Source organism: Beta vulgaris, chromosome 6, assembly GCF_026745355.1.
Source record: "Beta vulgaris subsp. vulgaris cultivar EL10 chromosome 6, EL10.2, whole genome shotgun sequence".
NCBI classification, from domain to species: domain Eukaryota; kingdom Viridiplantae; phylum Streptophyta; class Magnoliopsida; order Caryophyllales; family Amaranthaceae; genus Beta; species Beta vulgaris.
Window position 1 is genome coordinate 8,055,939 of NC_079207.1, and position 15,083 is coordinate 8,071,021.

The 15,083-nt window shown below is 35.3% G+C and overlaps 1 protein-coding gene across 2 annotated transcripts; it reads right to left on the bottom strand.

The window, feature by feature from the left end:
- Positions 1–1,351: 1,351 nt before the first annotated feature.
- On the bottom strand, positions 1,352–6,064 carry LOC125498229 (protein trichome berefringence-like 7). Of its 2 annotated transcripts, none has more exons than XM_048646040.1 (5): positions 5,909–6,064; positions 4,460–5,605; positions 2,832–2,990; positions 2,067–2,346; positions 1,352–1,659 (listed from the first exon to the last, which is right to left on the bottom strand). In XM_048646040.1, exons 2-4 carry the CDS (start codon positions 5,278–5,280, stop codon positions 2,067–2,069), a joined length of 1,260 nt encoding a protein of 419 aa, XP_048501997.1. In that variant the 5' UTR covers positions 5,281–5,605; positions 5,909–6,064; the 3' UTR covers positions 1,352–1,659. The 2 variants fall into 2 exon arrangements, with proteins under 2 accessions (XP_048501997.1, XP_048501998.1); XM_048646041.2 differs by having other exon boundaries at positions 5,800–6,049.
- Positions 6,065–15,083: the final 9,019 nt, after the last annotated feature.

Here is a 15,083-nt window from a genome sequence, read left to right on the forward strand (position 1 = left end):
TTTTGAGTTTGACACTACGCTAACTCTAAAACCAACCTATCAAATCCTTCAGTCAATGCACATCAGATCCTGAGGGCCCATGAGAAGATTTAACGAGGATATAATTCATTATACTTCCTCCGTTTCATAATACACGCTATATCTTTCATTGCTACACTTCTTTTTTAGTGTAGCGAGTAATATGAAACAGAGGAAGTATCAAGGTAGCAATACTAATGTCAAGAACTTTGCATGTACGGAACTTCCAAGGACATGATACTTTGGTGTAAACTTGAATTCTCAAAAGATTTTACATAATTAGCATCCATGCGTACAGGGTCGTCCCAAGCGTTATGGAGGCCCTGTACGACTACCATTAAACGAGACCTTAGTCGGTGAACATGAACTACTATTTGATAACAACTAGTTTTTAGGCCTGTCCAGGTAATTATAATTTCATTTGTTAACATTTTATTCATAAATATAACACCAAATATTACTTGGTTAAAGCTTTAGCGTATATGCTTGAGGTTATGGGATCAAATTTTATAAGATGCATTTTCTATTTTTTGTTATATGCGTATTTATATAAAGTAAACACACTAAGAGATAGCGCCACGTGGCATAATTCCTTGCTTAGAAACACATTTTAATTTATTAGTATAGATAGTATAGATATGTTGTTAAAGTTATAATTCATAATATAATGATTTTGAGTTTTTTTTTTTAACCTTTTAATAATATGGAAAAATTGACAATAGAGGTCTGAACTTTGGGTGATAATTTTTAAAAGGTCTGAACTATTGATTAACCTGTGTAGGTCCCAACTTTAGGGGGTCTTAACTTTTAGCGGGCCTCGACGATTTAAAACTGAAGATTTTTTTTAAAATCTCACTTAATTCCTACATCCCTCCCTCAATTAACCCTTCTGATGTGACCCAAGTTTTACAAGTGATGACCTATTAAGCCAGTTTTAAGTCACTAAGGCCCGCTAAAAGTTAAGACCCCCTAAAGTTGGGACCTACACAGGTTAATCAATAGTTCAGACTTTTTAAAAATTATCACCCAAAGTTCAGACCTCTATTGTCAATTTTTCCTAATAATAATGATAAAACAATATTGAAAAAGGAAAATAAAAGGTGATAAAGGGCAGTAGAGAATTCAAACTCCTAACTTCACAGTAACTAAAAAAAGATGCCAACAATGCAAACTAATTCCTTAACCGCCTCTCATCTTCCCGAGGCCCTATGCGAGGCCCATGATGCACGTGCACATGGCCGGGCTTGCATGCGTAGTTAGGCCGAGACCTTCTTCGAAGAAATAACCCGAAAAAATGGGTTATAAAAGGTATACAAATTGCAAAATTTTGCAATAAAAATGAACAAGAACTCGTATATTCTAAAATACAACAATTGATCAAAATGTGAATGAAAGAATACAACCCTGAAATGAACCTCCAAAGGCTTCAATTACATCCCCTCATCATACACGTAAAATTAAATCACAGGAGGGAAGAAACTGAGTGGGTGATGATGGTGTCTCTAACAAAACTTTCTATACTGATACACTCGCCGAAACTTCTCCAAGGTATGTATATGTCCTATCAAAAAGAGGACAAGAAATGTATAATGGAGAATAGGATTTGAAGAATCGAACTTGATCTGTCTCGTATCAGTCGATCTGCAGGCAAAAATGAAACGGAAATTAAAGAAGAAGAAGACATGCATTCGTAAAATGTTAAAACAAGTCCGACTCTACTTTATCCCATAAAAACAAGAATATGTTGTCCTAGATCTAATACACTTCTAGCTATACTATACACGCACAATACATGACAACATACTATCTGGTAGCTAAACGTCCTCTAGAACTAACAAGTACAATGCAAGATATTTGAAATAGTTACAAGGACAAACCAGATTGATTGTGCCAAGCTAGCAAAGGAAACAATAGAGGTCAGAAAAGCTGGAATTAATTATATGAGAACCTATCACAACTTCATATGACACAATTATATAAAGTTTGAGGTAAACAGAGTAATAAAAAAACAATGAGATGGAAATAAAGAAAGATTGAGAAGCAAGTACCTAATAGGAGAAAAGGCGAGACAGCAGAATTTCATTCCAAAAGTCGGGTACTCCAGGCAGACACCAGTGGCTACAGTCGGTCAGAGATTTACGGTCACTCCAGTTACCTACATGTGCATCACTCCTAGAGGCTGACATGGAAGTGATCTGCAACATAGTAGCTGGAAACTTCATCCTTTTCACTGTATCAGTTACAAAATCCGAGAATGGGTTCTGTTGACTATTTCCAATCCCTGATGTTGGAAATTGAGTCACATTGCAATGTGCGTTGGATTGGTTACTGGTGCAAACAAGATGAGACAACAAACTTTTAGCCATTTTATTATAAGCCCCTCACACAAACTGAAATATATGATACAAAATCGCAAGTGCAAAACAAGTATGCATCACTGAGTGATTTATTTCCATGAATTGGTTTTCAATAGTTCAATGCAAATTTGAAGGACAAGCATTGTGCCACTGAATTCTAGAGTTAAGTCTGCAAGAGCATATCTGATTCAGTATAGCTGCTGGTGGGAGGTGTACTACACAGCAATATGCAGTTTCTCTTTAAAACAATACCTCATAGAATCCACTAATCCAGAATATTTCTTTATTTCATGAAGTCAACATACAAGATATTGAAGTAAGACTGTAAGAGTAATAGCCATTTTCTAACTTGAAGATCATTGTTCGTATCAATTCATCAATGGAAGAGACGGTATGTGTTTGTTTAGCACACGTCATGTTATATACTAAACATTTGAATGGGCTTCTTTAGCATACCTCCAGTGAGATGGCTCAAAAGTACGAAAGAAAACACGTGTTCTTGTTGAGTTTACTGACTCTTCCACCCATGAAGCCCAGGTGGACATAGCTACTTTGTAGGCTGAAGCAATTGACATCCCAAGTTTCAGTGAACCACCTAATTGAAAATAGCAACCCCTGTTAGAAAGAGAATTTTAGGAGACTTTAGTATTCTAAAAGAGAAAGAAAAACAGCCACATCAAGGAAACTTTACAATTTCTAGTAAAAATTGGAAATTGGCATTCCCTCACAAACAATATGCAATCTAGCTATTCACACGCGCACGCCAAGTCGCCAATCTTAAGCATAATTTCGGCTTGTCTAGGATGAGAAATGGATAGAATTACAGTTTCCATTTACATGATAGCTGCTCCAAGCCTCCAATACGTCTCTAGTATTCATGGATTATACAATAACACAAACCGCCACCCATATCAGATCTTATCTTCACAGGGTGTTGGAGGCGTATATGTTCAGTCTTATTCTTAACTAGTCTAGATCAGTTTGGGAGGAAGGTGATAGTGTGATACTGATTGAAAACTATCCTCCATATCCTATTCGTGCATATAAGCAATTAGGCATAAATTTTAAATTATTCAAAGCATATTCAAATTTCTGTGATAGCCATCTTTAAAATCTGCTCAACATATTTCCTTTATCAAGACACTACAGAGTACAGGGTATACCAGTATGTTCCTTCAAAGTATTAAAGGACATTATATCATTCAAACCAACCAGGGAATCATCCTTTTCCTGGTATTCAACTCATGCTAATGTAGGAGCAAAGGGCAGAAATTTCTGTGTCTCCTAAACCTGACTTATGAGACACAAATATATTTGCTTTTTTATACCAGACAGCTATGGAAAAAATTATATAGCTAAACTCAATCTCATACAATACTACATATAACTTAAGCAGAAACTCCTTCACAAGTGGAGCAAAAGATGTCTGAACTACTCCATCAAAACCCTTCAGGTAACTGCTTGCACGGTATCCTACATTCAATAGAGTTGTAAAAAAGAGAGATGATGGGTTTTCTGAAGCCAATTGCTTGTTTTCATATATAGTGCAAATAATTCATGTATTTCATAATCAAAATTATAGAACTATCAAATTAACAAGGCATTATAGAAAATTGCGCTACCTTCCAGTTCTTGAAGTAGAGTGACGAACAGAGATGTGTGCAAACAGACAGCAATATACTAGTAAGCACTCAACATGCATTAAATATGCCAACAGACATATAAAAGCTAGCTGCAACTTACAAATCTATAAATATGAGAACACATACACAACAAAAAAAAATTACAAAGTTTACAATAAGCCTCATCGAATGGTAGATTCCTGGATTATTAATTTAAATTAAGCACCAATTTGTGCTTGCACTATCAGCAAGATTCAAGAACCAGATGCTGCAGATATATGTGAGTTGCTGAATTCTAGTTCAATAAAGAGAAATTCATATACTGAATTTCTAAAATTGGTGTTAATAGTATGAAATGGCCAACTTGCTTGCATATCTTCTGTAAAATGAGAAAAATAAAGTTGCATAAAGCTCACAATTGATATGCAATTCAAATACTTCTACAAGCACCAGAAGACTTACGTTTCATATAATTTTGATGGTATCCACCAATGTCCCGAGTTGAATATTAGAGCATCTGAATCGACCCATTCCTTACTAATGTCATCCATTTTGTCAAGCTTGAGTGTTGTTTTTACTCTCTTTGGCGAATGCTTTGGTGCCATACCAGGCTGGACTAAGAAAACAGACCGGTAGAACTCCACTGATAAATTAAAGGAAAAAAAGCGAACAGCCAAGTGTCTTATGGTTTTCGTTATGCTCCTACCATTCACTTCATAAACACTCGTCTTATCCTCAACTCCTGTCATAAGCAGGCATATAAAAGACTCCCATTGTGTCCTACTCATAGAATCTCCTACAAAAACAATCCTTTTACCTTGAAGCCTTTCCAACATATTAGATGCATTGAACTTTGGGATGTCACAATCTTTGGGCTTCCATCTCCATTTGAGGTAATCTTTATCTTTCCTCCCATTACCCAAGCAATTAAAACCTTGTTCCGCAAAAGGACACAGAGAAGAGTTGTACAAAGGATAACTATAGTCCAACACCCAACTCCCATCAAAGGCATCACATATCCTCGACGAAGCAGGATACTCATGCAACGCCTGCCCACGATTGGGGAAAACATAGAGATACCCATAAGATAAACCCAAGCAAAAGGTAACCAATGGTCCAATAATGATGAGAATATACAGATTCCTCGAAACCCAACTATCTCGACGAAGTCCATTGAAGTTATCTCTATGAAGAAGCACCTTTGGACTAACAATGGAGGTAGCATTCCTCCTATTAGAAGATGTACTCCTACTAGAAGATGTACTCCTGCTGAGATTTTTCATGGTCTTAATACAGCACAAAACAACATCTCAGAGGAATACATCAACAGAATCTAAGAACCCCAAGAACCAATCATCCCAATCTTCTATTTCTAAGCAAAATGACAGAAAATCCGCGACGATTTATACCACAACCATCACCATCACCAATTCACCATCATCACCATCATCATCATCATCATCATCATCATTCAAGTCAAAATTGCTTCTAACACCTCAATTCCTCAAACCCCACATAAACCCAAATCAAGCTGAATTAACAAAGAAACTACAATAGCTTGGATATCTGTATGGGCCTCAAAACATTAAAATAAATCACGAAGCACAACTGCAAACACAAAGCAAATATAGCAATTCATAAATATGGATTCCAAGTAACACAAAAATTAAAGAGCAAGAACAGAAATTTAGAGTATACCCAACATAAAACTCATATAAAAAACCAAAAAGATTACTTTTTTCAAATCTCAAGTAAGATATGTTTAGTAATGAAATCATGAGTATGGTGCAGAAAGTATTTACCAGTTAGAAGCTCAATAAAACGATCTCATGAATCAATTAATACATAAGATGATGAATGAATGAATGACTAATTCATATGATTTGAATGAACAACAACCCAACTACTTACTGGAGAGTGAAGAGAGAGAAAGTGTAGAGGTAAGAGACGAAGATTCGAGGGAGAAGGGTGGAAACAGGAGATCGTGAGAGTTGAGACAAAGACTGGACAACAAAGGTGTAAATATTTCATAAATTAATGGAGTTGTTAGATTTTGCCAAACCCCCAAAAAATTGCCTAAATAAGAATTGTTAAGAATATATTTTAATGGTATATATAGCAAAAATGATAGTATATTTAATTATTTATTATGAGAAGTAGTATATTTATAAAAAAAATGTTTTGAATATATGATACGCTTCTTTCATTTATTTGAGAGTTTTTTTGAGAAATTATGAGTTCGTTTATTTTAGAATAGAGGAAGTATATAAAAACTCAATATACTTTATCCGTTATGTTTTAAATGAAACATTTGCTTTTTCAGGAAACCTAACACGCTTTTTTAATCATTAATATATTTAGTTAAGCACACGTAAAAAATATAAAAAAGTTATACTTTGATAGTATGCATCGAGACAAATCTAACAATATCCCTAGGCCACTTTATTATGTTTTTCTTTATATAATAGCGATAAATTGGAGTCAAAATTGATCAATGAATAGTGTCATTTCACCTAATATTTCATTTAAAACAAAATGAATGACGTATAATTTTCTTACAACTATATTACCATAGTGTATACTTACCATTTTAATGCATTAAATCTTTACTAGATATATCACCCTTGTTTTTATGATTTGAACAAAAAAATATACGCAATGGTTCTAAATTAGGCAAAACTCCCCAAAAAACTTTAGCAAGTGTTCTCTTTGTTTTATTTTGTTTTCTATTAGAAGGAAAAAAATTTGATAGAACCCCTCAATTCAAGCGTCAACCTAAGACGTTCTTTCAGATGATAGGAGAAAGATACTCCTTCAATCCTTCTGTCCCTAAATAGAATTTCTATTTTTCCATTTATGTCTGTTCCAAATATATTTCCCATTTTCTTATTTGGTATGAGTCCACTAATTAAAATATACTTCCTCCGTTCTGTTTTAAATGAAACGTTTGCTTTTTCACGCAACCCAACACGCTTCTTTAATCATTAATATCTTTAGTTGTGCAAACGTAAAAAATATAAAAAAGTTATAATTTGATAGTATGCATTGAGGCGAATCTAACAAGATCCCACTTGACTATGTTTTTCTTTATATAATGGCGATAAATTGGAGTCAAAATTGATCAATGAATAGTGTCATTTCACACAATGTTTCATTTAAAACAGAACGGAGGAAGTATATCATTTAGCTTCTACTTTCTATTATATTACCCATTTTTTCATAACCAAGATGACTTTGTAAAATGGTCTATATTTTCTCTCCTCACTAAATAATTTATGAATATTGTACCAACTTTAATTCAATTCTAATTTTATACAAAAAAGGTCTCACTTACGATTTCTTCTTAATACTTATGCCCAAAAGAAATGAGAACTTTTCTTTTAAGGGAAAATGAGAACTTTATTTAGAGATGAAGGGAGTAATACAATACAATTGTTAAGTTTGGCCATTTATTTCGTCATTGACTTGCGCATGGTAGTCACACAACCTTCTTTGATCTTCTTCCCACCATTTGTGTACAAACTAGTATTTGGACCCGAGCGTTGCCCCGGGTTGGTATTGTGTTTCCAAACTTGATATGCATTTTTTTTCATTCCCACTAAAAGATATTAAGGAAAACTCAACATTAAAAAGATACAAATATAATAATATGGATACTTAAAGCATGATTAAAAGTTGGTTGAGAAGGTAATTGCATCATGTTATAATAGCAAGAGATCACGTTGTTCAAATCTCGTCGCAAGTTAATTTTACTTTTGTTAATCGACATAGCTTATACTATTCACTGTATTCAAAAAGTAGTATGTTCTCTTACAATATTGAACTTGAATAGTTGCCTAATTGAGGTTGAGGTGGTGGAGTAGTGGTATCGCTTCTCGTCTCTTATCCCTGAGGTATAGGGATCAAACCTCATATGACTCATTTGAGTATTTTTCCATATCCCCCCTCCCCTCAAGTGAGTCCTCTTCTCTTACCAAAAGAAAATGCCTGATTTTAAATTAAAATTAGATGACCTCTTATAAGACCGACTCTTTCTGCATAGGTCAATTTTTTTTTTGTTTCTATATCTTTGCTTTCTTTAATTTCACGGTCTCCATCAACATCTTGCTTATTTTAAAATAGATGATAAATGGTAGTATTAATTGGTAAAGCACTAAAACTCCTATAATACACAAAAGCTTACATATTATAGATTCGTGCATGAGACGAGGTTACAATATACTTCCTCCGTTTTTTTTATATTACAATAATTACTATTTTAATTAGGTAGTTTCACATTTATTGCAACGTTTTTAATTTTGTTATAAAGAGCAACTTCAATTGAAAATATTGCCCTTTACTTTATCTTATTAAAACCATCATTAATTACTCACTTTGCCTTATAAAATTGCTTTTATTTTCTAAGGATGATTTCTCTCCTACTCTAGTTAATTAAAGAGTTACTTTTATGCTAAACTGCTCACTTGTTCTAAATCCTTAAAACTTGTGTCCAAACACATTGTTGTAATAGAAAAAGAACGGAGGTAGTATTAGCTCAGATGAATTTTAATCGGATTGGGTCACGTTTAGTTTTTACTACTTCTAACCTTCAATTTTGGCTGTTTTTTGAGACATTTTTGGATTTCTCCAATCCTGGTCATACTTTCTCCCGAAACATTTCTAGGAAAGTCGACGTGACTTGTGACGTTGTGCAGGTGCTTGGAACCATTTCTGAACACCCCATTTGTTCATTTCTCATGAAATCTAAAATTGCCTCGAAATGAACGTAAAGGCATCCATATATTCGTTCCAAGCCACATGAATCCTTTCCAATGACATTCCATGGCCCTAGGAGGCATACTGTGGCGTCCGGAGCTCGGGCCTAGAGAAAGTCCAAAACGTGTATTATAACCTTCAATTTCGGTTGTTTTTGGGTCATTTTTTTGACTTTTTCGGGCCTGGTCACATTTTCTCCTGAAACATTCCTAGGAGTGTCGACGTGACTTGTAACGTTGTGCGGGTCCTTGGCACAATTTGCATTACCTCGAAAATTTCTCGTGAAATCCAAATTGCCTCGAAATGAGCGTAAATGTATCCATATATATAATCCAAGCAAGCCACATAACTCCTTTCCAATGACCTACCATGTCCCTAGGAGGCATCCCGTGGCGTTCGGAGCTCGAACCTCGAGAAAGTCTGAAAGCGTGTATTAACTTTCAATTTTAGCTGTTTTTGGGACATTTCTGGACTTCTACGGGGCTGGTCACATTTTCTCCCGAAACATTCCTAGGAAGGCCGATGTGACTTGTAACGTTGCGCGGGTGCTTGACACCATTTGTGTTGCCTCGAAAAGCATCTAAGCACCCCATTTTTTCATTTATCGTGAAACATAAAATTGCCTCGAAATGAACGTAAATGCATCCATATATTCGTTCCAAGCCACATGACTCCTTTCTAGTGACCTCCCATGGCCCTAAGAGGCATCCCGTGGCGTTCGGAGCTCGAACCCCGACAAAAGTCCGAAAGTGTGTATTAAAACCTTCAATTTTGGTTGTTTTTGGGACATTTTGGACTTCTCTGAGCCTGGTCATATTTTCTCCCGAGACATTCCTAGGAGTGCCGACGTGAATTTAACATTGCGGGGGTGCTTAGCGCCATTTGCATTGCCTCGAAAAGCCTCTGAACACCCCATTTATTCATTTCTCGTCGAACCCAATATTGCTTCGAAATGAACGTAAATACATCCACATATTCGTTCCAAGCCACATTAATCCTTTTCCAATGACCCCCCATGTCGCTAGGAGGCATCCCGTGGCGTCCGTCGCTCGGTCCCCGGGAAAGTCCGAAAGTGTGTATTATAACCTTCATTTTTTGCCGTTTTTGGGACATTTCTGGACTTCTATGGGGCTGGTCACATTTTCTCCCGAAACGTTCCTAGGAAAGTTGATGTGACTTGTAGCGTTGCGCGAGTGCTTGGCACCATTTGTGTTGCATGGAAAAGCTCTAAACACCCCGTATGTTCATTTCTCGTGAAACCCAAAATTGTCATGAAATGAACATAAAAGCATCCACATATTCGTTCCAAGCCACAAGACTCTTTTCCAATGACCTCCCATGTCCCTAGGAGGCATCCCGTGGCGTTAAGAGATCGGACCCCGGGAAAATCCGAAAACGTGTATTATAACCTTCAATTTTGGCTGTTTTTCGGGTATTTCTGGACTTCTCCAGGCCCAGTCATATTTTTCTCCCGTAAGGTTCCTAGGATTGCCGACATCACTTGTAACATTGCTTGGGTGGTTGGCATCATTTTCGTTGCCTTGAAAAACCTTTAACACCCATTTGGTCATTTTCTCGTGAAACCCAAAATTGCCTCAAAATGAACGTAAAGGCATCCACATATTCGTTCCAAACCACATGAATCATTTCCAATGACCTCCCATGTCCCTATGAGGCATCCCGTGGCGTCTGGAGCTCAGGCCCTGAGAAAGTCCGAAAGCGTGTATTATAACCTTCAATTTTGGCTGTTTTTGGGACATTTTTGGACTTCTTCAAGCCTGGTCATATTTTCTCTCGAAACATTTGTAGGAGTGCCGACGTAACTTGTAACGTTGCGCAGATGCTTGACACCATTTGCATTGCCTCGAAAAGCCTCTGAAGTCATATTTTTTCTTGAAACGTTCCTAGGAAAGCCGACGTGACTTGTAACGTTACGCGGGTACTTGGCACCATTTGTTTATTGCCTCGAAAACCCTATGAACACCGCATTTGTTCATTTCTCGTGAAATCCAAAATTGTCTCGAAATGAACATCAAGACATCCACATATTCGTTCCAAGCCAGAAGAATCATTCGCAAAGACCTCCTATTCCCCTCGGGAGCATCCGGTGGCATTCGGAGCTCGGACACAAGGAAAGTCCGAAAGCGTGTATTATAACCTTCAATTTTGGTTGTTTTTGAGACATTTTTGGACTTCTCCGCGTGTAATACTCCGTATTTTTGGGAGTTATTATTTACAAATAAGATTATACAAAGAAAATAATCGAAAAGCATTTTAATATTATTTACAACTATAATACAGTTTGGGTAAACCTACATTTATAACTTAATTATGCAACCTACTTAGTATACCTAATTATATTATGGTTTGGTTTTATTTTATTTTCGAAATAAATAAAATAAGAAATAGAAAGTTGATTTGGGAACAAATCCTATTAGACTTAGGTTTGCCACCCTATTTTATCCTATAAATAGAAAAGAAGGAGAAAAAAAATCCGCAAACCCTTAGTCTCCGTCGTTTTCTTTCCTCCCTCAAATTTTCTCTCTCCTCTCTCCTTCCCCCTCTTCACGATCCCCCCTGACTCTCGTCGGCCTTCGACGAGGTCGTGCTGTGTGTGTGGCGTGCGAGGAGTGAGTGTTGCACGAGGTGTGTGTACGGTCGAGCGAGGCTGCGTGGGTGTGTGCGGTCGAGCGAGTGTCGAGAGTGCTGTTGTTGTGTGTGCGAACGAGAGTGTGAGCGTCGAAGTATGGGGATTTGTGCGACGCTGTGTGTGCGAGTGTGCGGTGGTTCGAAGGTTCGAACGTCGTTGCTGTTGTATTACCTTTATAAACTCAATGTTTTAAATGTTTTGGTTGAACATTATAAAAATATTGTTTTGATTATGCTTAGTATATTATCTCAATGTTTTATTACGTACTCAGCATAGTTGATTGTTTGTTATTTGTGTTTTGCTGACATGCGATGAACCATTGATGCTTCAATGGGGAGCAGACTAGGTATGTTGGTGTGGCTGCATGAGAATGAGCATACGAGGGATATTTTATAGTTTCTAAACTTTTAAATGTTTTGGTTGAACATTATAGAATTATTATAATTTACTTAGTTGTGGTTTGAATAAAAAGGGGTCAATGATGATTCCCGAGTTGTAGTTAACATTTTATTTCCACTGCAGTTTAGTTTGCATAATAATGATTTAAGTTAATGTTTCATTTCAATAAGCCTTGCGTTTCACCGCGGCGGCGATTACACTCCCAAAGTCGATGTGACGTAGTTTAGACGTGTATGGAATTTGGGGGTGTTACACCGGACCTAGCCATATTTTCTCTCAAAACGTTCTTAAGAAAGTTGAAGTGGCTTATAACGTTGCGCGGGTGCTTAACGTTGTGGACCTTATCGTTGTAGTTAGTCTTTCGTCACTTATCGTTGTGGACCTTATGGTAAGTAGTTTATTGCGGATTACCATTGACATCATGACTTGAACCAAAATCAAACTGGCATAGACGGCCCAAATGAAGCAAAAGAAAAAGTTAAAAATAAACTGGGCCTGACTTGGAAAATTTTTCTTTTACTTTCTGAATGAAGTGGACTTGAATTGTTAACCACTTAACTCTAGTCTAAGGCCCAAATCTTGTTCACTGTTCCTTATGCTTTCTCTGAGATGTTTTTCCTACTCTTGAAAATTCTGAATATTTTTACAACCTTTTTTTTTTCTTTTTCCCTTTTTTTTTTTTGAGAGGAGAGTAGGGTAATGGTGCCACCATTTTTTGAGTTGTAAGATAAGTATTGTGCGCATTGCTTAAAATTGGCATGCTGATGAACATCAGTATAGTAAAATGAACATTGAGAATCATGTTGGAGTCCAATGGTTGGAGCTCCCACCTTCCAGCCTCATGGTTCTCTGGAAGTTTTCTTATGCGTTAAGATCCCCTTCTTACCCCCTAGCTAAATTACCGAATGAACAAAATAGTAAAATGAACATTAAGTCAAATCAAAATAACGCCTTCAATTTTTTACTTTTAAACCCAATTATAATATTGTTTTAAGTTCTCCAAAAAAATATTCATTCCAATAAAAGTTTATTTTCACCAGTAAACATTTTGAATTTAAGAAGTAGATATTGTGAGTTTTGAGAAATTGCAAACATTCAGTTTGCAACAACGCATGTTCAACCAACAATAGTTCGATGTATATTAATGTTTGAATTGTAGAAATTATATTTTAGAAGTTCATTAATAGCTCACAATTGTTCAACTAGTAAAATTGCATATTCATCCAACAATAAATAGATGTATATTTCTTCCATTCTGTTTTAAAATGAAACGTTTATTTTTTCACGCAACCCAATGCGCTTCTTAATCATTGATATCTTTAGTTGTGCACACGTAAAAAAATATAAAAAATTTATAATTTGATAGTATGCATCGAGATGAATCTAACAAGATCCCACTTGACTATGTTTTTCTTCATATAATGGCGATAAATTGGAGTCAAAATTCATCAATAAATAGTGTCATTTCACCCAATATTTTATATAAAAGAGAATGGAGGAAGTATTAAAGTTTGATTTTCAAATTTCGAATTTTATGTTCTAGAAATGAACATTGTGATTTTTTGAAGAACTCGCAAATGTTTATACATAACTCGCAAATGTTTAACCAACACCATTATATGTTCATCATAATATAATATCATGTTCATTTGAATAAACTTAATGCTCTTTTGTTTATTTTGTATTTCTTTACTGACACACGCATTTACTATATTTTACCTGCGTATTGGTTTGTACGCATGATATTCATCCTGGTAAGGGCTATCGAGTGTAGGATCTAATTACACAAGATAATAATGGAGGTGTTGTGGTATCATCGTAGAGGTTTCAATCAATCAAAAATTATGATCCTCATACAATATTGAATAATAAAAACGAAACATTTAGTTCTTTCTATATTTAAAGGTTTACGAGATAATAACATGATCCATATAGTATTACAATAATAGGAGAAATGTTATTTTAACCAAGGATGTATTGGCCTAGTGGTTAAGATTGAGGTGCTGTGAACAATAGGTCACAGGTTCGAATCCCCCTTCCCCTTCTTTGTACTTTGTACCGCCTTCGTGGCTCATATGGATCAAAAAAAAAAAAAAAAAAACAATAATAGGAGAAAACACAGAAAGGTTAAATCTCTCTTTAATTTAAAATGGGATAAATCATCATATATTAACTTTCTCTTAAAGTATTGTCTACTTATATTTGTAATTAAAAAGAACCTCAAAATGGCCATATATAGTTCAAGAATTCAAGAAAAATAGATTAGTATACTTGAGAGATTTTATTTGTCTTAATTTTGTTTGCTAAAAAAGTACTACAACACTAGCTAGTTTTGATTAATTTGTAGATCAACTAATCCTCTAACCAGGTCCATATATTATATGCATGTTTCGAGCTTCTTTGGAGTCAATATGGTTAATTAACTCTTGCCATTTATATTTCGAAACTTAATAGGATTAGTTAAGTAATATAACTTTATTTCTTAGACCTATCTTGAAAATATATAATGATGAAAATAATTGATGTAAAAATGATACAAAGTGTAAGAAACAAGGAGATAGTTGTACAATAATCTATCTATACAAATATATTAAAAGACATGCGAAAATAAGAAACTATGCTATACGTGGCGCTCTACCTAAAGAGTTTTAGTTCATGTAATCCATGTACAATAAAAAAATTAAAAAATTGCATAATATAGGATTTGATCCCGAAACATCAAGTACATATACTAAAGTTCTAACCACTAGGCCAAGTTCTATTTAGTATTATTATCATAAAGTATTATATTAATAAATGCAATTTTCCTTATCTGGAGCATAGCCCGAACCTAATAACTAGTTTTACTATATAAGTTGTGAAATTAGCAAGCATTATAGAATGAAAATTTTGCATGCATATAGTTGCACAAAAACTTAAACAAAAGCGATCGAGGTGTATGCATCTTCCCAATGACAATGAGCTAGCAAAAGATGAACATACAGCATCTAGATGGCCAAAATAAGACCCATCAAAGTGTAATTCACTTTCAAAAACCTTTTTCTCAAAGTAAGAAACTTTGGGATAGGGAGTTATATCTTTATCAAGCATGTCACTATAAAGTTCAGACCTCTGACTATGAGGAGCCTTATATTTTAAATTTAGGGTTGAATTTTGAGGACTCCCATGCTGCATGAGTCCCATGCATGGAGTCCCTTTATATTAAGGTCATTTGCTCTTAAGTCTTACCCTCACACTAGGGTAGAATAATGATACTACTTCATATATTAAGCAGCTTTGCCA